At 40.9% G+C, this 23532-nt stretch overlaps 1 protein-coding gene across 3 annotated transcripts in view; it reads left to right on the top strand.

The window, feature by feature from the left end:
- b4galt2 (UDP-Gal:betaGlcNAc beta 1,4- galactosyltransferase, polypeptide 2) overlaps window positions 1–23532 on the top strand; it is a 401349-nt gene that overhangs the window by 51829 nt on the left and 325988 nt on the right. For all 3 annotated transcript variants that reach the window (XM_048601583.1, XM_048601584.1, XM_048601585.1), the window contains one exon: window positions 8131–8517. In XM_048601583.1, coding sequence (XP_048457540.1) covers window positions 8205–8517 — 313 coding nt within the window. In that variant the 5' untranslated portion in view covers window positions 8131–8204. The remainder of the gene's footprint in view (window positions 1–8130; window positions 8518–23532) is intronic.

The raw sequence follows: 23532 nt of genomic DNA, 5'->3' as shown, positions 1-23532 counted from the left end.
AATGGTCCCTATTAGCAGCTATTGATGCCCCCAGGCTGAACTAACCCATTCCTTTGTCAGCTGAACTGCTGTTCTCTCTCTCTGGGCCCCATCTCCTATTGCCTACTCCCACCACACCCCACTCCAACCCCTTCTCTATTGATTTAGTGCACTCCCTTCATGGCTGTTGAGGTAAAAGCCAATTTTTTTCAAGTAGCCTTCTAGGGTATCTTTCGTTTCTGCTAGCCACCCTGTGATCTTTGACCGGTTGTACATTGGGGGTGGAGAGCACACATTGGAAGCTGGGTGCTTGGCATTCTGATGCAGTGACCTTTCCACTGCTGTTGCTGCATGAGAATGGAAGTCTCTACGGTCAGAATACCTGCCACCTGAGGATACTCCCTGTGTATGCAGCCTTCCGTTCAAGTAACATGTGTGATCTTTCATCGTTAGCACTGATGGTATACCTTGAGCTCTCTCAGGTTTTGGCACACTTTGCTACCTGTGCAACAAACCTCAATGCTTATGAACTGAACCTCCTGTTCGAAACTAACATATATCTTGGGGGATAGAACATAAGTGGATAGAAGCCTGTATTCAGCTATTCAGAACAACTCTTGTTCTGAGGAAGGGTCACCGGACCCGAAACGTTAACTCTGATTTTTTTTTTCTTTACAAATGCTGCCAAACCTGCTGAGCTTTTCCAGCAACTTCTGTTTTTGTTCCTGATTTACAGCATTTGCAGTTCTTTCAGTTTTTAATCTAAATTGAGATTTGTGTTCTGTAGATGTTAGAAGGTGAAGGGATCATTTTAAAGTTTTTTTGAGCTATTAATGAGAACAGAGTTTCTCCCATTCTGTTTTTTTTCTCGAGTCAGTGAATTTGGGATTTAGACTAAAAATTTAGATCTAGATCTCTCTAGAATCATATTGACAAATGTTTTTACTCACAAAGGGGTAGATGTTTGCAACTGTCTTCTGAAAGTTTCAATTAATGCTGGATTTACCGCTAATCTAAAAATTATGCGATAGACTTTTGTTAAACAAAGATATTGGGGGCTGTGCAGCAGAGGCAGGTACATGGAGTTGGCTTGCAGATCAATCATGATCTAATTGAATGGAAGAAGAGAGTTGAGGGTTTATCCCTATGTTTGCAGTTCAACTCTGCACAGCCCAAGCTTTTATCGACTGAGGAGTGTTCTCAGATCCAAAACCGTTCTTGTCAGAAACTGATGTATTCATACACCTGGTGCTGCCAGACTGATGCATCCCCCTGCCATCGAAAACACCTCCACTGCAGCCATTGCTGAACCCTCATACCCTCCACACCCTTTTATCTGTGTTTCACGTATGACACCATTGGCACCCTCGGCGAGTCTGTATTGACAGACTCATAGTGCCTCGTCTCTCTTCCCTGGGTGCAAACCATGTTCAACGCTGAGCACCTTCCTGTTCTTGCCAGATTGTAATTGCCGAGGAAATCACTTTAGTTCCTTCAATGTTGCTTAACTGGAAGTTCTCTCCTGAACCACCAAGCTAAAAATGAGGTATGTTTCTTCTGGGTAGTGCTTATAATGCACAGAAACAGTGAAGAACATTTGATGCCCCGTTGCTGCTTTTACCATAAATGTTAGATTGGGTACTGTATTTAAATGTAAGTTCTATTACTTTACTTTATGGGCATCGTAGCTACAATGCTGTTAATAGGGAAGAAGTCCATCCTGGCATATATAAACATTGCTAAATAACCATTGTTTGTTAGCTGAGAAGGACTTTGGCAATCATGGCATTTATTTGAAGTTCTTAAACAATAGCATCACAATATACAAAGACTGACTGCATTAGAAGAAATTGACTCGGCACTGTAAAAATGAGCTTCTCCATGAATGTCATTTCAGTTATATAGGGGATGACCAAACTCTACGTAGTTTCCAAATACATGAGTGAGTAAGTGTGAACTATTCAATCATGAATACAGCCTGTCATCATGTAATTTTCTAATGCAGTGTGTACAACGCTGTATTTCCAGAGTAATACTTACTTCCACAGTCACTATTTCCTTCTAGGGAAAATTGTATCTTGTTTCTTTTCTAGTGTAAAAATTACACTTCATATCTCCTGGATCTTTCAACACAGCTGGAGGTTGCCTCAGTTAGTGTCTCAGTTTAATGCCTCATCGGAAAGATGGCATCTCTACAAAGGATAGTAGAAGGTGACAGTAGGGGAGGTGATTGCCTAGTGGTATTATCGCTAAACTGTTAAACCATAGACTCGGGTGATGTTCTGGGGCTCGGGGTTTGAATCCTGCCACAGCTGACAGTGGAATTTGAATCAACAAAAATCTGGAATTAAGCAGTTAATGATGACCACAAAACCATTGTCAATTTTTGGACAATCCCATCTGGTTCACTAATGTCCTGTATGGAAGGAAACTGTCATCCTTACTTGGTCTGGCCTACGTGTGACTGCAGACCCACAGCCATGTGGTTGACTGTTAATTGGGGATAGGCAATAAATGCTGACCTAGCCAGCGATGCTCACATTCTGTGAATGAATAAAACAGAGTCTGATTCATTACAGATTCTGTACACAATTCTGTGTGATCTGGTTTCCCCAGGACATAGTTCCTTATCCATGTGCTCCGTAGCTATTTTCAAAGTCAAGGTATAGTTAACCCTTTACTCCACATCTCCTTCTAAGTTTGTTCTCCCCACAAACTGTTAATCTCATGAATTATTTATGGTTTTTAGCCAACTTTTACTTTTCCCCTCCAAATCTCTTTACCTGAGACATCAATCTCGAACGGTGCTCTCGGCTCACTTAGTGGGACATACATATTCACGTAGCTTTTCATTGTAAAGGGAGCACATTGGAGTTGTTTGGCAGCTTCTCACGGCAGCTGGCTCTTAGGCTATGATGTCTGAAGATTTTTGAAGATGTTACTAACAAAGTTGATAAAAGAGAAGCGATGGACGTAGTTTACTTAGGTTTTCACAAGGCTTTTGGTAAAGTTCTCCGTAGGAGACTGTTTGGAAAACGAAAGCACGTAGGATAGAAGGATATGTACTAGCATGGATTAATGATTGTCTAACAGCCAGAAAACAGTGTGGAAATAAATATCAGCAGGCAAGGACCAGTGATTGGCTCCAGCTGTTCACAATATACATCAATGTTTTTGAGATGGGGACCAAATGTAATATTTCCAGATGATGCAAAGCTAAGTAAGATTGTGTTTTGTGAGGAAAATATAAAGTGGCTTCACGAAGTTTTGGACAGACTCTGAGAATGGGCAGGTACGTGGCAGGTGGAATATAATGTGGCAAATGTAAAGTTATCCATTTTTATACAGCAAACAGATGTGTAGAGTATTTCTTTAAATGATGAGAGGTTGGAAAGTGTAGATGTACAAAGGGACCTAGGTGTCCTTGTCAATAAGTCACTTAAGGCCAACATACAGGTGCAGCAAGCAATTGGGAAGGAAGGCTGATGAAATGTTAGTGTTTAATACAAGATGATTTGAGTTTGGAAATCATGAGTCTTCTTCTACTTGAAGTCTGAAGTATAAGAGCTTGGTTAGACTACACCTCCCTATCTCAGCGAAGTTATTATTGTCATAGCACGAGTGTTACAAAGGCTCACCAAACTTGTCCCTAGGATGGTGGGAGTGTACAATGAAGAATATTGGGCAAACTAGGCCTGTATTCTCTAGAGTCTCAAAGAATGAGAGGTGATCTAATTGAAACTTACAACATACTTCAACATACAGGTTAGATGCAGGTGAGATATTTCCCCTGGTTGGGGAGTCTAAAACTAAGGGCACAATTTAAAAGTAGAGGAGATGCCATTTGGGTTCAAATAAGGAAAAATTGTTTCACTTAGTGGATTGTGAACCTTTTGCAGTATAGAATTCCAGAATGTTGCGCAGCTCAGTCTTTCAGGAAGTTTAAGGTATGGATTAATAGATTACCCTTGGTTACGTGAGACTAAAAGGCATTGAAGTGTTCGATCAGTCTTGATCATATTGAATGGTGGGGCAGGGTGGATGGGCTGAATGGCCTGCTCCTATTTGCATGGTCTTATGAATCTGGTAGATGAAAAAGGAGGAACGTTCTGAAATCAGTTCTGGAGATGTGCAAATAAGGACTTTCCTCACACTTCTGATGTAGGAATTTATCTTCCTGTAGTTAATGACGTCGCCCTCAGACAGGTTTCAGTTCGAGGCTGCTGTATGGCAGACCCGGACATCTCTACATTTCCAACTGAAAGTAGGATTTCACTATCATAGCCAATGGAATATGCTTCTAGACTAGAATCTGTAGGAAGTTTCTGATTGTACTTTGGTCTGCAGACTTGAGGGAAAATGGAACGATAGTAGGACATTTAGAATTCATTAATAAAAACCGAAAGAACTCCTGATGTAAATCAGAAATTGCTGGGAAAGCTCAGCAGGTCTGGCAGCATCTCTGGAGAGAAATCAGAGTTAACGCTTCGGGTCGAGTGACTCTGATTTCTCTTCACAGATGCTGCCAGATCTGCTGAGCTTTTCCAGCAATTTCTGTTTTTGTTTCGGAATACATTACCTGCCTAGCAGTCTTCAACTTGGCCAAGTGATTGGAGTAGCTTGGTGATAAGGGTTAAAGTCTTCCTGTTCTCCATCATTTATTTCTGATTCCTACTGCAACCTGCAAAAGACTGTAATCATTATGTAGTTGATCTCTATGATTAATGAGAGCTTGCTTTCATATGATAGTGTTCTGCAAATTTAAACCAAGATTTCTCTTCTCTCAAGGGTTCTTCAAATGTAAGGCCATTACTCAAATTATAACAGCATGTCTTCCTCAGTTACTAATTCACATTGATTTTCAATTTCTGAAACTTGGAGCAAAAGACTTTTTTATTAAACTGCTCTTAGGGCATACCACTGACTTTAATTCACGTGCTGTTTATAGCCAGCCTCTGGTCCTTAGAGTCTGACACCTCTTGTCACTGTACAGTAAGATCAGGTCTGTGCTCAGGTGCATGAACATAACAGGCTTTATTGAACATTACTGTATAGAAGGGTTGGTAAGGAAGAACGTCTCTGACACCCAACAGTTTCCATAACATTTCCATATGACCTGATGTCATGATGACAAGCTCCTTCTGCACATTTAGAATTAAGATATAGTATTTTCATTCATTTGTGAGATGTTGGCATTGCTGGCTAGCCAGCATTTATTATCTGCCCTAGTCACCCTTGAGAAGATGGTGGTTAGCTGCCTTCTGTGAACTGTTGCAGTCCATGTGCTGCCCACAATGCCATTAGGAAGGGAATTCCAGGATTGTGACGCAGCAACAGTGAACAGATGGTGATTTATTTCCAAGTCAGGATGGCGAATGACTTGAAGGGGAGCTTGGACGTGGTGGTGTCCCATGAATCTGCTCCCCTTGCCCTTCTAGATGAAAGTGGTCATGGGTTTGGAAGGTGCTGTCTGAGGATCTGTAGTGAATTTGGTTAACCCTTTACTCCACAATGTTTGCCATACGAGATCCACTTCAAAAGCAATTAGCTATGAAGGACTTTGTAATATATTGATTATCTGTTGATTGCATTGGCAACTGATGAGTTTACTGATTTGTGGCAGGAGTTTGAAGAAAATGAAGAGTAGTTTAAAAACATGACAGCATCTTCCAATTTAAAAACAGGATGCTTTCACCTGCAAGGTTGCAGTGAGTGGAACCAGCAAATTACCTGTGTGAAATCAGTCTCGGTCACTTCCAGGCATGCTTTCTGTATGTGTGATTGACAGGGAAATTAGCTAATCAGCGACATACTGATTAGAAATTATGATATTACTCTGTGCAAGGAGGATTGAGGGCTTTAGGGCATGCATGTATGTGCAAGTTTATCCTCTCTATGCCGCTCTTTATTTTCTCCTTTAAACTGGGAACGAACTACTAAATGGTTTTCATAAAGTGAAACTTTGACTACATGAAATGGATGATTGTCATTTTCTTCACGTTGCAATGTTTCACCAACAGAATTCAGTAATCTGCATTCGATTTTAGGAAGATTAAAGAAGTTGTTGTATTGTAGGCATGAAGTATGCTGGAATTTAATGCACAATGTATAGCACTAAAGATGAAGCCAGTTTGTACTAGCTTCTATCATTAGGAATAATCTTTTTCCAGTCGTAGAATGTATAAAGGAGAAGAACCGACAATGGTCCCTTTCTCAAGGCAATAGTGTGAGTTATGACCCTTGTGGTAAAGTGCACTAATGCTCAAGCCCCCCTTTCTTCAGGATCACCACAAAAGTTGAGGATCTAGTCAAAAGCACAAAGTCCCTGATTTACTGACTTGATGGAATCAAGTTAACAGAAAACACTGACGAGGTTCCAGTTCTTAACAAGAATTATTGTTTATTACAAATTAGTACTTCTAATCACCAGTAAACAGCCATGAGCTATCAACATATGGGTCTACTAATTAAACCATTTTTAAAACTCCTACACACACACACAGACAAACAAAATAACTGATTTAATTGGTAAAGGGGAAAAACCTGGGAACCATAGTTTGATAGTACAAATGTACAGGGTTTGCTGAGATGATGCTAGGACTTTGTGTTCTTCATTCTGTTTTCTCCAGGTTCCATTTCTTATTCACAGGAGGCATAGGGTGATTGGTACATAAAATGGCTCTTGGTTACTGGTTAAGGGCACCATCTTACAGCAACTGTTGGGATAAAATAATAAGCTTTCTTCAGGCTTCAGGCATTTTTACCACAGAGGGTGACAGACAACCTGACCTTGAAGAGAACCAAAGGCTTCTCGTTGTGCATTTCTCACAGCCACAAGCTGTTCAGCTTTCCAGGAACCAATCAGAGAGCTGTCCTCAGACCAATGCTTTTTAGCGTCCATATTTAGTCCCAATTGCACAAACTAATCAGCTACTTACGACGGTCCAAACCCCTCTGTCCGTACATGCCCAGGTGCTGGGCCTTTTTTTTTAATTCATTCACAAGATGTGGGCATCTCTGGCTAGGCCAGCATTTATTGGTCATCCCTATTTGGGGGAATTAGGACCAATTAGGGATGTTTTCCCAGGCGACAGAGAATAACTGTCCTCTGGGCAATTAAGAATCAACCAGATTGCGGTGGGTCTGGGGTCACGTGCAGACTAGACCAGGCAAGGATGTCAGATTTGCTTCCCTGATGGACATTAGTGAACCAGATGGGCTTTTCTGACTATTGACAGTGGTTCATGGTCATCTTCATTCTTAATTTCAGATTTTTATTTAAATTCATTTCCACCATTTACCATAGCAAGATTTGAAACTCGGTCCCAGAGTATTATCAAGTCTCTGGATCAGTAGTCTAGTGATAATACCACTAGGCCATTGCCTCCCTTATACACATCTTTTTCCATTCTTAAATAAAGCAACACTATAAAGACTACACACAAGTTTCAGTAACTTGTTTTGAAAAGCTCAACAATTCCTTCCACAATCCATGGTTTTAAAACCGTCCTTATCCAGGAAATAAAATGATATGTTCTTTAATTGTGAGGAGATATTGTTGAGTAAAGGCTTTAACACCCTGAAGCAACCTTATGATAGTGGAAAGGTGTTGATTCTCACTGGACATAAATAGCACAGTGTGGTCAGAGTCAAGAGAGAGGAACAGATGTGTAAAATAGTCTATTATTAATATAGTGGTGAGATTAGAGCCTTGTATGTCTGTGTCATAACGTTTACTTTTAATATGTAATTTACAGTGTTCTAAGAAGCCAAAGCCTGAAGACAGTTCTCGACTTGGCTAGCTCCCAAACCAGTCTGCCTTGAACCCAAACTCATGGTGTTGGCATAAAACCACAGCATGAAAGGGACATGGGCAGCTAAGTAGAAGGACATTGTAGATTGCAGGCTATGGGCTCTAGTGATCTTGGCGGTTGATTGCTAAAGAAAAATATGTTTCTGTCTCTCTCTTGCCCTCTCCCTCCCCCTCCCTCCCCCTCCCTCTCACTCACCAAAAAGACACAATTTGATTAGCATTCAACGTCTAAATTTTAAAGTTGTTCTGAAGTTGATACTACCCCATCCCCTCAATCACCTCTGACCTTGCTCCTTTTTAAATATTGGAAAAGTTTAATAAATACAATCTTTTCACAGGTAGTACTTGGAATGGACAGAATCTCTGGAAGATAAGCTAATGTGTTTCTCCATTGACTTGCTGTGTACAGAAAATGTCCAGACTGATGTTAGGGAAGACTTTGGAAAGAATATGCAAAGCAGTACTCTTGTTGTGTCTAGTGCACTTTCTTATAATGACCATCTTCTACTTGGACGTCTACACCCAAAGGTTTGACATCTTCAGCCGCTTTAATACTAGAAATTACTCCAAGGTGCATCAGTACTTTAACATCTCAAAGTCCAATGGGACCTCACTGACTTTCCTGGGGAGTGAAGATCACTTTATATCGAGCAGGAAGTTGGAACATAACCTTACAGTCACGAAGAAGCCTTTACCGATGTGCCCTGATGTCCCACCGGGTTTAGGTAGGCTGCTGACTTCAACTTTTTATTTTAAAAAAAAAATTATTATGGGCTGATCGATTAAAATGCATTGTGATTAAAGATTTATAAGTGTTACAGTTTGGAATTGGTAGGCTTTTTGTGTTGCTATTATTGAGATTCTGTGCTGACAATTTGTCCTTCCTGTTCAAATGATACCTTTCTTGGAGCAACCTTTTATAAATAGGCAGAGCTGAAGAGATTATAGCTTTCCATTCTTTCCTTGTTTTATCAGCCTGTAAGGAGGATACATCCATCATTCCAGTTATGTTGCTGGAAAACATGAATAAGTTGGACTCTATATCTCAACAATTTTAGCACACATTGGTCACATTTAAAAATAACATAGAAGATTGATATACCAGGTAGAGCAGAATTATTTAAAGGGTGTTTCAAGTAAACATGAAAATTTACATACTCTGGCTACTATAGGAGACACAATTACTAAATGTTAAATGCTAGAAACTAGAGTGACACTCAAATCTATGTGTACCATAGACAGATATTTTGTAAAGATGTCTGCTTTTAACTTGGCATAGTTGGATTGGAGTTTACCATTTAAAAACGCCATTGCTGATACAAAATCTTTTTTTTAGGTCACATGAAAATACAAATATGGAATATGAGGCAATTCAGCCTTTTAACTTTGGTCCATCATTTAACAAGATCATTGCTGATCTGAGTATAGGCTCAAAACCATATTTCCCCTATCACTGATTACCTTTCACCATCTGTTTACTAAAAATCTATCCACTTCTGCCTTAAAAATATTCAAAGGCTGTTTCCATCATGTTTTTTTCAGTAAGTCTCACAACCTTCTATGAGGAAAAAAAAAGTCTGCCTTATCTCTGTCTCAAGTGGGTGACTTGTTATTTTTCAACTGTGACCCGTAGTTCTCGACCCTTCCATAAAAGGAAACATCCTCTGTCTACATCTACCCAGTGAAGATCCCTCAGGATCAAATATGTTTCAATCAAGTCTCCTTTGTAAACTTCAGGATATAAGCCTACCCTCTTTGATCTTTCCTTGTAAATTAACCTGCCTGTATATTAATCTAGTAAACCTTTTTCTGAACTTCTTACAGTGCATGTTGAAACTTTTTAAGGAAGGTGACCAGTATTCTCCACAGTACACCAGATGTGGTCTCTCCAGTACACAGAATAACATAACATGAAACACAACACTTCTGCTTTGTATTCAGTTCCCATTGTAATAAATGTTAACTGTTATTAGCTTTGCTAATTGCTTCTCATTTTGGGGAGGCTGACATATATTAGTAACATCTAATATCGGATTTCTGGCTGGTGATCCACAATCCCAGTTCTATGTCCGGGGATATGGGTTCACATCCCACTATGAAAGATGGTATAATGAAAATGGAGGACAGTGTTCAGTTTCTGAAATAGTGTAAGTTAATGTTGAGTCCTGAAAGCTGTAAAATGAAGTGGAAACTGAGGTGCTTTTCCTCCAGAGTGTGTAAGTCTTTGTTGCAGCACTGTAGTAGAGATTAGATGGGAATATTTGTATGAGGGCAAAATGGCATATTGAACTGGTGAGTGACTGGAAGGTCGGAGTCATTCTAATGGACAGAGTGGAGGTGTTCACTGGTCACCTAGTCTATGTTTGATCCTGCCATTGTACAGGAGACTGCAATGTGACCAGTGAATACAGTCGCTCAGTTTGAAAGGAGTACAAGTAAAATGCTGCTTCACCTGGAAGGTATGCTTCCAGCCTTAGACAGTGCGGAAGGAGGATGTAAAAGGCTAAGTGTTAACACCTGCAGCAGATACGTGGGAACACTGTTGCGTACAAGTTCCTGACTTGGAAATATATCGCTGTTCCCTCACTATAACTGGGTCAAAATCCTGGAATTTTCTCCGGAGCAGCATTTTGGGAGCACTTACAGCAAGGGACTTGCAGCAGTTCGAGGAGGCAGCTCACCACCACCCTCTTTGAGGTAATTAGTGATGGGCAATAAATGCAAGCTGCTGCTAACGAACCCTACATCCTCTGAATGAATAAAAATGATGTGTTTTACACCAGGGTGTCATGTGCTGTTTTTACTTTGGAGGGGCAGACAACATGCGAAGTAAGATTGATTCTTTCCTCTGACATGCAGGACCACCAATTCCACATGGTCCAGATTTTCTGTTCCATTGGCACAACTAGGGTGTAGTGAACAATGACATAAAAGAAAGATGAAAAACTCTGGAACAAGTGACTTTGACTATTCGGTTATGCCACACTGCATATTTTGGGGAGGTTTTTTGTACCATTTATACCAGTAGACTTTGACTTAGAGACTTTTCTATGTCTAGACAGGCATTAGGCAGATCGAGCATATTCTTGTGTCTCTTTTGTGAATAGTTTTACCTGGAACAAGTCAGCAGGTATTGCCAGAGTCCATTCCATAAAATATTCTGTCGTAGTACTGAAGACTTCTGCTTCAGAACCAGCTGTGCTGTTCCAGTAAATCTTCAACACTGCACAGGATAATGTAGAAATTGTGCTGTTATGTCCAGATGACAAAAGCTAGACAAATTCAAACTGACCAATTACCACATCAGTCTGCTCTTGATCATCATCAAAGTGGTGGAAGGTGTTGACAGTGATATTAAGGGGCTTGACATAATAATAATCTGTTCCTGATCCCTCAGTTTGGGTTCTGCCAGGGCCACTCACATCCTGACCTCATTACAACTAAACATAGGTAAAAAAGCTAATGACAAAAGGTGAGTTGACAGTGACTGCCTTTGACATCAGTGCAGCATTTAGCAATGTGGCATCGAGGAGCCTGAGCAAAACTGCAGTCAGTAGGAATCATGGGGAAAGCTCTTTACTGGTTGGAGCCACAGCTAATACAAAGAAAGATGGTGTGATTGTTGGAGGTCGATTATCTCCATCTCAGGTTAGCACTGCATCAGTTGCTCAAGGTAGTTTGCTGAACCCACCCATCTTGAGCTGCTTTGTCAATGACCTTCCTTCCATCAAAACGTCAGCAGTGACATTGTCCAAATATCAGCACACAATGTTCAATACAACTTGTGTCTCCTCAGATGCGTTAAGCAACAAGTGTCCATTTGCAACAAAACCTGGACAGAAATTGCTGGAAGAACGCAGCAGATCTGGCAGCATCTGTGGAGACAAAGCAGAGTTAAAGTTTCAGGCCCAGTGACCCTTCTTCAGAATGCAGCCAGGTTTGGGCTGATAAGTGACATGCGTCATTTGTGCCACACAGTGCCAGGCAATGGCCATCTCCAACAAGAGAGAATCTAACCATCTCCTCCTCCCATTGAACAGCATTCCCATCACTGAATCCCTCACTACCAATATCCTGGGGCTCACCATTGATTTGAAACTGAACTGGACCAACCATATAAATACTGTAGCTGCAAGAGCAGGTTAGAGGCTGAGAATTCTGCAGTTAAGTTGCTCATGTCTAGACTCTCTAAAGCATGTTCACCATTTACAAGTTACAAGTCAGGAGTATGATGGGATATTCTCTAATAGTCTGGAAGATTGCAGCATCATCATTACTCCAGAATCTCATCCCAATCTAGGACAGAGCAGTTTGCTTATATGACACCCCATCCACCATTTTCAACATTTCCTCCACTCATTGCTGTCGCAGTGTCTATCATATAGAAAATGCCGCAACTCACTTTGGTTCCTTTGACAACAATTTCTAAACCTACAATTTCTACGACTTTGAGAGATAGAAAGAACTGCCAATGCTGGAGCCAGAGATAACACAGTGTGGAGCTGGAGGAACACAGCAGGCCAGGCAGCCTCAGAGGAGCAGGAAAGTTAGTGTTTCAGGTCAGGACCCTTCGTCAGACCCTTCTGAAGAAGGGTCCCGACCCGAAACGTCAACTTTCCTGCTCCTCCGATGCTGCCTGGTCTGCTGTGTTCCTCCAGCTCCACACGGTGTTATTTCTACCACCTTGATGGACACATCAAATGCAAGTTCTCCTCCAAGTACCATCCCTACTGTCTGCCACAGGGGTTTACTTCTGCTATCGTGATCGCAGTTTACATCCCACCCCATGCGGAATTGAAGTGTTCACTTGATGAAATATTCACTGCTACAAATAGCCTTGAGATGGAATGCCCCGAGGTCTTGTTTTTTTTAGCTGGAGACTTCGACCAGGACAAACTCCAGGCTGTGTTGCGAACATGTCTGCTGTCCCACCAGAGGCCCAAACACCTTGGACAATTGTTACACAACCATCAGAGCAGCGTACTGCTGCATTCCCTGTCTGCATTTTGGTCAATCAGACTATAAGGCTGTGCTCTGTCTCTCGGCTTACAAACAGAAACTGAAGCATGAGGATCTGGTGCAGAAAATTGTATATTGCTGAACTGATGTAATGGACGAGCTTCTTGGTGGATATTCAAGAGCATTCGATATTCACTGGACAATATTCAAGAACTCAGCGGCCAACCTACTTAAGCATGCCACTGCTTTCAGAGACTTCATCGGGAAGTGTGTAGAAGACTGCGTGCCAAAAAAATTAATCCGAGTGTTCCCCAACTGGAAACTGCATGAACTAGAAGATCAACTCCCTACTGAAGTCCATGTCTGAGGCTTTCAAGTTGTGGTACCCTGACCTATACAGGAGATCTAGGTACAATCTGCACAAAGGCATAAGGGGTGCCAAGCGACAATACCAGACTAAACTAGCGTCCCAGACTAACCACAGAAACACATGTTGACTGGGGCGAGGCGTGCGCGACATAACGGGCTACAAAGCGAAGTCAAGTAGAATCACTAGCAACAATGAATCCCTCCCCAATGAGGTCAGTGTATTTGATGCTTGTTTTTGAACTGAAGGTCAGTGGAATGATGTCACCTGTCCTGACAGCCTCTGATGCACCTGTACCTATAGTCACCGCCGCAGACGTTAGATTGGCTTGAGAGTGAACCCATTGAAAGGGACAGGCCTGGATGGAGTCCTGGTGGTGCACTAGATCCTGCGTGGACCAGCTGGCCGGTGTATTTGCCGACATTGTTAACCTCTCCTTACAACGATGTGAGGTTCCCACCTGCTTCACGAAGACCACTATCATCCCGGTTCCAAAGAGAAATCAGGCAATGTGCCTTAATGACTACTGCCTATTGGCTCTGACATCCATCGTTATGAAGTGCTTCGAGAGGTTAGTAATGGCACAGTCTACTCCAACCTCCCAGATTGTCCTGACCTGCTACAGTTTACCTACCGTCACAATAGGTCCATGGCAGATGCCATCTCCTTGGCCTGATACTTGACCCTGGAACGTCTTGGAGAACAAGGACACCTATGTCAGACTCCTATTTATTGGCTTTAGCTCCACCTTCAACACTATAATACATCTGCAGACTCCAAGACCCAAGACTCTGCTCCCCGTTCTGCAAATGGTTCCCTGACTGCTGTCTACGAGCCATGCAATCAGAAATGATAACCAGCAGCACCTCCTCCAAAATAATTCTCAACACTGGTTTCCCACTAAGCTGTGTACTCGGCCCCTTCCAATACTCCTTTATATGCTTACAACTGTATGACCGATTTCACCTCTAACTTCATTTACAAATTTGCTGATGACACCACTGTCGTGGGTCAGATCTCAAACAACGATGAGACAGAGTACAGGAAGGAGATAGACAGCTTAGTGGCATGGTGTAAAGACAAAAATCTCTCTCAATGCCAGCAAAATGACGGAGCTGGTCATCAACTTCAGGAAGCCGAGTGGAGGACACACGCCTGTCTGGATCAATGGTGCTGAGGTGGAGGTGGTCAAGAGCTTCAAGTTCCTGTGAATATCATCAATAGTCTATCCCGGTCCATCCACATTGATGCTACAGTCTAGAAAGCACACCAACTCCAGAGGCTAAGAAAGTTCAGCATGTCCACAATGACTCTTACCAATTTTTATAGATGCACCACAGAAAGCATCTTATCCGGATGCATCATCGATTAGTTGTGCAACTGCTCTTTCCAAGACCGCAAGAAATTAGAGTTGTGAATGCAGCCCAGTCCATTACAAAAACCGACCTTTCTTCCATTGACTCCGTCGACACTTCCCGCTGCCTCGGGAAAGCAGCCAACATAATCAAACATCCCTCCCGTCCCAGTTGTACTTTCTTCCACCAGGCAGAAGATACAAAAGTTTGAAAACATGTACCAACAGATTTAAGAACAGCTTCTTGCCCGCTGTTATCAGACTTATGAACAGACATCTCAATGTATTAGAGTTGATCTTTCTCTGCACCTTCTCTGTAGCTGTAACACTATATTCTGCAATCTGTTCTATTACCCCGATGTACTTGTGTAAGGTATGATTTGTCTGGTTCACGTGCAAAACAATACTTTTCACTGTACCTCAGTATATGTGAGAGTAAGAAATCAAATCAAATCAAAATCAAAGGCACAAGTCACCCTGAACTGTTCCTTTGCTGTCACTGGATCAAAATCCTGGAAATTGATTCCAAACAGGTTATATCCACATCACATGTGGATTCTACAGCAATTCTATGAGGTGGTTCACCACCACCTTTTCAAGGCCAATTATGAATTGGCAGCAAATGCTGGTCTAATCCATATTCTGTGAAAGGATTTAAAAAAAAAAACTGTTTTTCTTTTTTTAATGAAAAAATTTTGACCTTGTGTGGTTGGAATCTTATTTTTGTCTGAATTAAAGGTTTTATTATAGTAAAATATGATGGCATGTTCTTGAAAATTCACTCCAGTCTCTCCCAACTACTGTTTTCTGCTTGACAAAGGGTGGTGGGGAGAAGAAAGGAGAAGCTGAACAACTAGGGGTGCTGTCAGCTCGATGTTGTATTCTACACCAGGCTCCAAAAGTGGGTAAAACTTTTCCACGTGTGAAGTTAAATATTACTATATGGCAAGAATAGTACACTCTCTCTTGAACCACTTCAGCCTGGCAACAAGGAATTGTTAGTAAGTGATAAATGTCCTCGTGTATATCAGTGGATACTTGTATCATTCCATTCCCAGAAGTTGTAATTGGTCCTCTTGTCTTCTCTGATGTAGTGAGGTAGTTAAAATATTAAGTCATCAAGTGCTAAGTTGTTGAATTGGCCTGTGGCCCTAGCTATCACTTTTTATTTATCCACTACCCCTCTCTCCTTAAGATTCTCCTCTTCTGTAAGTTTCTGAACTGCATCTAGAGTCTCAGAATCTCCAAAAACCTAAACCTCAGCATGCATGATTTGGGAAGCTCAGCACTCTGCAACAGCCCTCTCCAATACTGAAGAACATTAGCTGCTCGCTAAACAACATTTAGCATAGTGGTCTCTTCAATTTTAATCCTGCAGTAACTTGTTATTCCCTTTCACATTCAGATGTATTTGCTGTAGCTAGAGCTCAAACACACCACTCATGTTAAGTTGACCCTGGAAGATTCAATAGTCTGAGCACAAGTGTCATTCAGTGAGTGGAAGTTCAGTCTGCCACACGTGGTGACAGCTGCGATATAGCAGAATATCCAGTCTGCCATAGACATGATTTATTTATCTTGACAGCGTATTTATTTTTAGAATTTAACTGGACGTATTAATATTTATAGTTGGCAGCTGCTTTTAAAGTGAGCTCTCCCATTGAAATGTGATTTCCGTGGAGCCTTTCCACAACATTATTCCAGCCATGTGATATCTCTGTAACAGTTCAGGCATTTTTTGAGATTCCGCTATTAGCAGAAATGAGCAGCTTTGTTCCTTCAGTACGGTTTAGTGTGGAACAAGGGTCTAATGGCAGGGTAAGCTGGCGAGGTGACTTCCAAATAGGATATTCCTGGTTGCTAAGCTAATTATGCCGTAGCAAATAGGTTCCTGTGAACAATACGGGGATGTGATTTGTCTGCTGCAGCTTACGATTTTGCGATAACTGTCTGGAGACAGTGAAAAGATTTCAAGGAAACAAACGGCAAATGAGCTTAGGCTTTAGGTCACTGAGCTGTAAAGAAAGACAAATGAGCCTATATTTTCTCATTGGGAGAAAAAGATTAAGCTAGGGGCAGTGGTGTGTAAGCAACAGTTTCAGATTTTGATGGTAATCTGGCGGTGAATTGAACAAGAACGTAAACTATAAATTGGGGTAAGGCCATTTGACCTGCTGAATCAGTATCGTCCAAAAAATCACTGTCATGGACTTTTCAATTTTATTTAATCACCTCAATGACATCGATGAATGCAGATGCATTTACCATTAAGATCAATTTTCCTGACTGCTTAAAGAAATTGAATTGAAGATGACTTTAATGCTACAATCTACATTATACAGCTCCAACAAGTAACAACATTTCCATTGTTTTAACAAATGTTTTCCTGCCAGCTTTGTGCACGTGACTTTGCAGCAGCCTGCAACAAGCTGTGCAAGCTACTCACCAGTTGTCCCCTTTTGAAATACTGGGCTTGTGCAGCTACACCAAACAATGTGAAGGTGCCACACCATACAGTCTAAAGGTTAGAAAGGATAGGTTGTACACAACAAAGTAATTTCAACGGGCATTGATCCCAACAGCACAAGAACCATAAGTTGCGCACTCTATCTCAACTATTCAACCAACCTCCACTCCCTCCAGGTGCATTCCTACCAAACTCGAAATCATGTGATTTCAGCCCCTGGACCTCTAATGGTTGATATTGTTCGTGTTGCGTGTGATTCTTTCGCCTCAGGTTTTGCCTCCACACTTGCAATTCTGGTTTCCTTATTTCATTTCTAAGAAAAACTGAGCCCTCTCTCCTTTCAAACTGTAGTCCCATCTCCGAGTTTTCTGTCCTGTCCAAAGTTCTTGAAAATGCTGCCCCCTCGCAAATCCATGTCCATCTCTCCGAGGAGTTTCTGTGTGAATCCTGCCAGTCAGGTATGCACTGGAGTCACAGCACAGAAATAGCTCTTCTGATAGTCACAAAGGACATCCCATGTGATTGTGACCATGGCAAACTATGTTTCCTGGTGTCCTCATCCTTCTCTGAAGGCTTTCTGAAGCCTTCCACACGATTGCTAACACTGTTATTCTCCAGTGCTGCTTCTCTGTTGTCTGGCTGGTTTGGAGTGCACTTGCCCAGTTCCATTCTCATCTATCCATTTGTAGCCAGCAAATCACTTGCAGTAACTTCCCTTCTCACTCCTGAACTGTTACCTCTGGAATGCCACATGGATCCTTAACTTGGCATCCTTCTATTTCTCATCTGCTCATTACTCCTTGACATTATCAACCAAACACATGAACATTAGCTGTACGATTCTGCATGTTAACGATATCCGCCTTGTCCGTATCACAGCTTTTGAAGCTCTTGATGTTACAGTACTTGAAAGAGTTGTGATAGTCGGTCAGATTCCATTAAGGCTCAGCGAGTTTTTCAGTGAGAGAAAGTGGCAGACAGGTTATTTCATGTTGCTGAAGTATTGCAGTTGGTTTGCCCCATACAGTCAGGACAAAGGAAACAGTCTGGTTTTGCTGGAATTGTGTCAATGATTAGTTGCTGAATTGGGATGCAGCTTCAGAAGTACATCATTTTGGCTGGAAACGAAGGCTGAGTTTGGAGAAATTCTAGGGCAGTGCCACTTATTAAGGTAGGTTGATTATAAAGCTGACACTTCACTGGTAATTAGGTTCTTGAGAACATTGTCCGGAATTCTGGGGAATGCAGTTATGGGAATGGAGTTTGAAACACTGGGAAATGTATAGTTGGTTGTTGGGGAACTTCTGAGGCTGGATCTGTAAAGTAAAGAATTGGAAATGCTTGTGAAGAAGGTAAGATTTTGGTGAGATTTGATGGACTCCGTGTCACTAATGATACCTGGACTTATAGGGTTAAGTAATGAGGAGAGATTGTACAGATTAAGCCTTCAAGATATTAACAGGAAAAGACAGGGTAGATAAAGTATTTCCACTAGTTAGGGATTCTAGAACTATGGGGAATAGTCTAGAGTTAGGCCCAGACTATTCAGGAGAGATGTTAAGAAGCACTTCTCTACACAAAGTGTGGAATATGTTTGGAACTCTGTTTCAAGCATGGCAGTGGTTGCCGGATCAGTTGTTAATTTTAAATCTGAGATGGATAAACTTCTGTTAAACAAAGTGTTGCGAAGTTGGATAGAGTACTTGTGGATTAGGAGGCAGGAAGGTAGAATTTGGTGTTTGTAACATGCGAGGGGGAGAAAAGCATTGTGTGGTTCTTTTTAAAAGATTGTGCTTTTTCTATGCTTCAAGATTTAAAATGGATGTCTGTGAGCAGTAACTTGAAAGTTTGCAGGTACACAGAGCACCCAAATTGAAACATTTGTATGGAAAGGCTGGGCAGCAGTTTTTACCACGACTATAGGCTTTTGAATTTAGCCAATCAATTTGAACCAGGTACTTAGATACCAAAAACCTATTAAATTTAAGTCTGATGGTTTTGACGACATAGGACCAATCCTATTGTAAGAAATATTGATATGTCATCAAAGTTATAAAAGGAAGGGGCAGTTGGACAAAGCTGCAGAGCTAGCTGCTATCCGCCAAAGCTAACGGCTCTCAGCTCTCGAGAGAATCACTAGCTGTCACAGCCTCCTCTATATGTCTTAGAGAAAGCACCATCTATGTACCAACGGTACAACTAGTTAATAATCCTGACAGAAGATTCGATGGAGAAGGCACAGAATGTTTCGGAAGACATGAAACCTGGCTGTGTAATTTTGAGACATTAAATTCTATTCTTTTTATATAAGTGGGACTTGTATTTATTGTAACAGCGTACCATTAGAATCTTGCTTTATCCAGTTTGTTAATATTCAGGGATTTATTCAGTTTGTTAATAGTTTAGTTAATTTGTCCACTGTTAGAGGTGTTTCAGTTTTCGTTGTCGGGGTGGGGGGTGCTAACCTCTGCTTTTATAACAAAAAATGTGAAAGTAGATGGGCCAAAGGCAGGTATGTGGAGTTAGTCCACAGATCAGCCATGATCTCAACGAATGGTGGAAGTGGCTTGAGGGTCTTGAATGGCCTCTTCCTGTTTCTATGTTTGGGTTGCTGAGAAACCCATGGAAAATGTCTTTGCCATCATTTGGTGTGCTCTGCAGGCTGTTTAATGACAGTTTGTCTTGTAAACTCATATTAGCCTCATGGAATTCTGAATGTTAAGCGCATATAGAACATGGAACAGTACAGCACAGTACAGGCCCTTCGTCCCACGATGTTCTGCCGACCTTTTACCCTAAACCTAAGGTCTATCTAACCTCCATCCCTACCTTATACTATCATCCATATGCCTATCTAATAGCCACTTAAATGCCCCTAATGAGGCCGACTCCACTACCCTCTCCAGCAATGCATTCCACGCCCCGACCACTCTGAGTAAAGAACCTACCTCTGATGTCTCCCCGATATCTACCTCCTTTCACTTTAAAACTATGTCCCCTCTTAAAAGCTACCTCCACCCTTGGAACAAGTCTCTGGCTGTCTACTCTATCTATTACCTCTGATCATTTTGTTCACCTCTATCAAGTCAACTGTTTTACTTTTCTATTCTTGGACTGTAAAATTTATTTTAGTTTTACAAAACCATGGAATCTTGTGGCGTTATTCTTTTAGAAAGTATCTGAGATTTCAAGCTTCATCTATCTTAAACAAAATGTTAAACATTCCTAACCAGAATGTAATGTACATTTGATGATCTAATCTGGGATCATGAACACATCCAAAACTCTTCTGCCCATTCGCTGACTCACACTGATGTCCCATTCAGACATCACCTATTTGCTCACTGACCTGCATTGGCTTCTGGTCTGGCAATGAGACAACTTTAACATTATCCTCCTTGTTTCAACATTTCTCTGTGACCTTTCCCCTACTCATATTCCTCCAGACCTGCAACTTATTGAGATATCTGTGTCCACCCAATTCTCGCTTCTTGAGCATCCTCTCTTAAAATCATTTCACGATTGGCAGCAATGCCATCAAATGCCTTGGCTCTGAAATTTCCCCCTGAAACTTATTGCCTGTCTTTGGTCCAGTCAGATTGTAAACTGTAACATGATTGGAGATTCTGAAAGTAAGGATTATGTATTTTTCATTTTATTTGTTTTTGAAAAACCTATACCTTTGCATTTTGAAACTTGAATGTGTTTCCATTATTTACTGTGGTGTGATGTATGCACATGATAATGTCTTTCCTTGAAAGGATTCTGTGAAAAGTAATCGGCTGTATTGTCACATCCTCAATTGTCACCAATACAATGGTGAGATATATAAACAGAGAATGAGAAAGTCTCCATTCAAGCATGATTGCTTTCTGCTACACTTCAGGAGATGATAGCTTTCAGTTCTAAATCCAATGAGGTGCATGGAAAGGATAAGTAACTAAACTAGCTGAGGAAATGAGACTGCTTAGTCAGTGGCTGTAAATGTATTTTACATGTTTATTTTCTTTTATCCTATCTAATTAATCGATCAGTATCCTGTACAATTAAGTAATTTCATAATGTATCAGTTTTTGTGCATGATATTAATCTTTTCTTCCTTAATGATACATGGAACTTGAAGGGTTGCTCATTCTCCTCACTGTAATGAGTTTCCAAGTACTGTACAGACTTATAGAGCTTCCTTAAATAGGTCGACTCTAACCTGTACTTTCAGTAGTTACAGGTGCTCTGTGTTATTAGGGAAATGAGGCGAGATTGGATCCTTTCTAGCTCTAACTCCTCAATTATTCCACTTTAATTAATGATGTACTGAATGCTGTCAAATGCCAGGTGCTCACATTAGGGCCACCTTTCTGACCAGAGTATCCTGGAACTGACGACGATGTAAGTTAATGTTCAAACAGAGTAGGATCTTCGGTCATTAGTTAGCACCCTCTGAATGCTACAAACCAGGTTAAGGTCATCAGCTGTCCTTGCAGCTCTGCATCTGTTTATAGCCTGCTTCCATTGCTATCCCCAGGATAGAGATTGTTGTGGCCTTGGACAGGCGTTGCTCTGGTGTGCAGCATTAGGTGGACCCCTGGCTCAAGGATGGACAATTGGTTCCTAATTAAGGTTGCTGTGCAGATTTCCAAGGTGAGGCAGCAGTGAAAAACACTGTGCCAACATGCCACCAGTAAGGGGACACTTATTTCTGATGTGCTCATTTACTTTTCCTCTTGTCTGTTTTATTTCGTGCCCTTTAATTAATGCCCTAAAGATCTAGTGTATCTCAATTGCCTTTAGCCCATGCATTTTTGTGGGTTTTCGAAATTGGCTTTGACTCTCCCCTCCCATGGTACATATGAAGACCTTGTTTTTTTTTCCCCACAGTCTGATATTTAGCCAATCCAATACCTAACATCTCTGATTATGAGGAGATGTCAATGTATGACACGATGTAATACTCTGGGGTGTTGGGTTCAAGATCCCCCATGGCACCTGATGGAATTCAACTAATAAAGTCTAGAATATAAGTCTAATTTCTAATGGTGACCATGAAACTTACCATCAACTATCGTTTAAAACAAACTACCTGGTTAACTGATGTCCTTTAGGGAAGGTTATTTGCCATTTTTACCTGGCCTGACCTACAAATGATTCCAAACCAGGTAATGTGGCTGACTCTTAGCTACTCTGTGAAATGGACTAACAAGCCACTCAGTTCCAGGGCAGTTAGGGACAGGTGAGAAATGATAGGATGTCGGCATCACTGGCAAGGCTAAGAAAGAATTGCTAAAATAATGTAGGGCTTGATCACTCCAGATTTTAGAAGCTGATTTACAAAATATACCAACTACAGAATTAGAAATCATGGGTTTCATTGAAACTAGCATTCTTGTATTAAATGATAATCTACTGAAGATCTCTTGCTGCAGACATACTGCTGTCACAGCCAAAATACTAAACCTGTCAAGCTCTGGGGAAGGACTATAACTAAAATGAGAATTTTAGAACAATATTTTATGATCAAGTAAATTAAAGTATTTTATATGAAAATGCTTTCCCCAGCTTAATTATTTGGTAACGTTGTGCAGTTTGTCGAACACCATATAGATGGTCTTTCTAGTAAAATATTAAAAACTTGTCAAGCTCTTCAATTTTAATATAGCTGGGGGGATAGAAAGAACATTCAGTGCAAGTTGATCTTATAACTACTGCTCAGTCCCTGCCAATCAGCTCAGCAGCATCAAAGAAGTAGCTTGTTAAAACTAGCCCTGTTAGTTCTGAATTAGCCTCTGATATTTGTTGTCATTTCTGTGAAAGTTTGCTTCAGATAGTTGGTATTCCTTACGTTTCTTTTGGGGCCATTTCTAAAAGCAAAAGGGCCAAACTATTCAGTTTAAGTGTCCCTTCTTGTCCAAGTCATACTTTTATATCAGTTTTAATTCTTCAGGGTGCTATGTCAGTATACCTCTAAAAGACACAGTTATGATATCATCACAGTTACATATTATAGCATGTACAGTAAATCCTTTGGCGAAATCATGAATTGCGAATTTGCCCACCCACCTATTTAAATAAATAACAACAAAATCAATATTTGTGGGCAAAAATCGCGTATCTGTGATATTTTTAAACTATTTTTAATGAGCTCACACTCGTGAATTTCATCATTTGCTGGGGTTCTCAGGAACAGAACCTTTGTGGATACGGAGGAATGACTAATATGAAGGTATAAAAATTTGTACTTTATCTTATACCAGGATCACTTGAAGCATGACACACCACTGGAAGCATGTTGCTCTACTAGTTTAATGTTAATTAGACACTTATGTGCCTGAAGAATATGATGCTTGTATAAAATATTAAGTTGAAAAAATTTCCATTGAATTATTCAATGCCATAATGACTCTGTCCTTATGTTATCATGTGTTATGGGAGATAAAGTAAACATTGCTGCATAAAGTAAAATATCCTGCTGTGGGAGAAAGCTTGACTATGTTTAAAATAAAATGTCTGTTGCTGAATGCAAATTGCATAAGTTAAAATAGGGTGGGGTTGTGTGTGTGTGTGTGTGTGTGTGTGTGTGTGTGTGTGTGTGTGTGTGT

The sequence above is a fragment of the Rhincodon typus genome, chromosome 10 (assembly GCF_021869965.1).
Source record: "Rhincodon typus isolate 14 chromosome 10, sRhiTyp1.1, whole genome shotgun sequence".
In the NCBI taxonomy this organism is placed as follows: Eukaryota; Metazoa; Chordata; class Chondrichthyes; order Orectolobiformes; family Rhincodontidae; genus Rhincodon; species Rhincodon typus.
The sequence above is the reverse complement of the archived record's forward strand: the minus strand, read 5'-3'. Positions and strand labels throughout refer to the sequence as shown.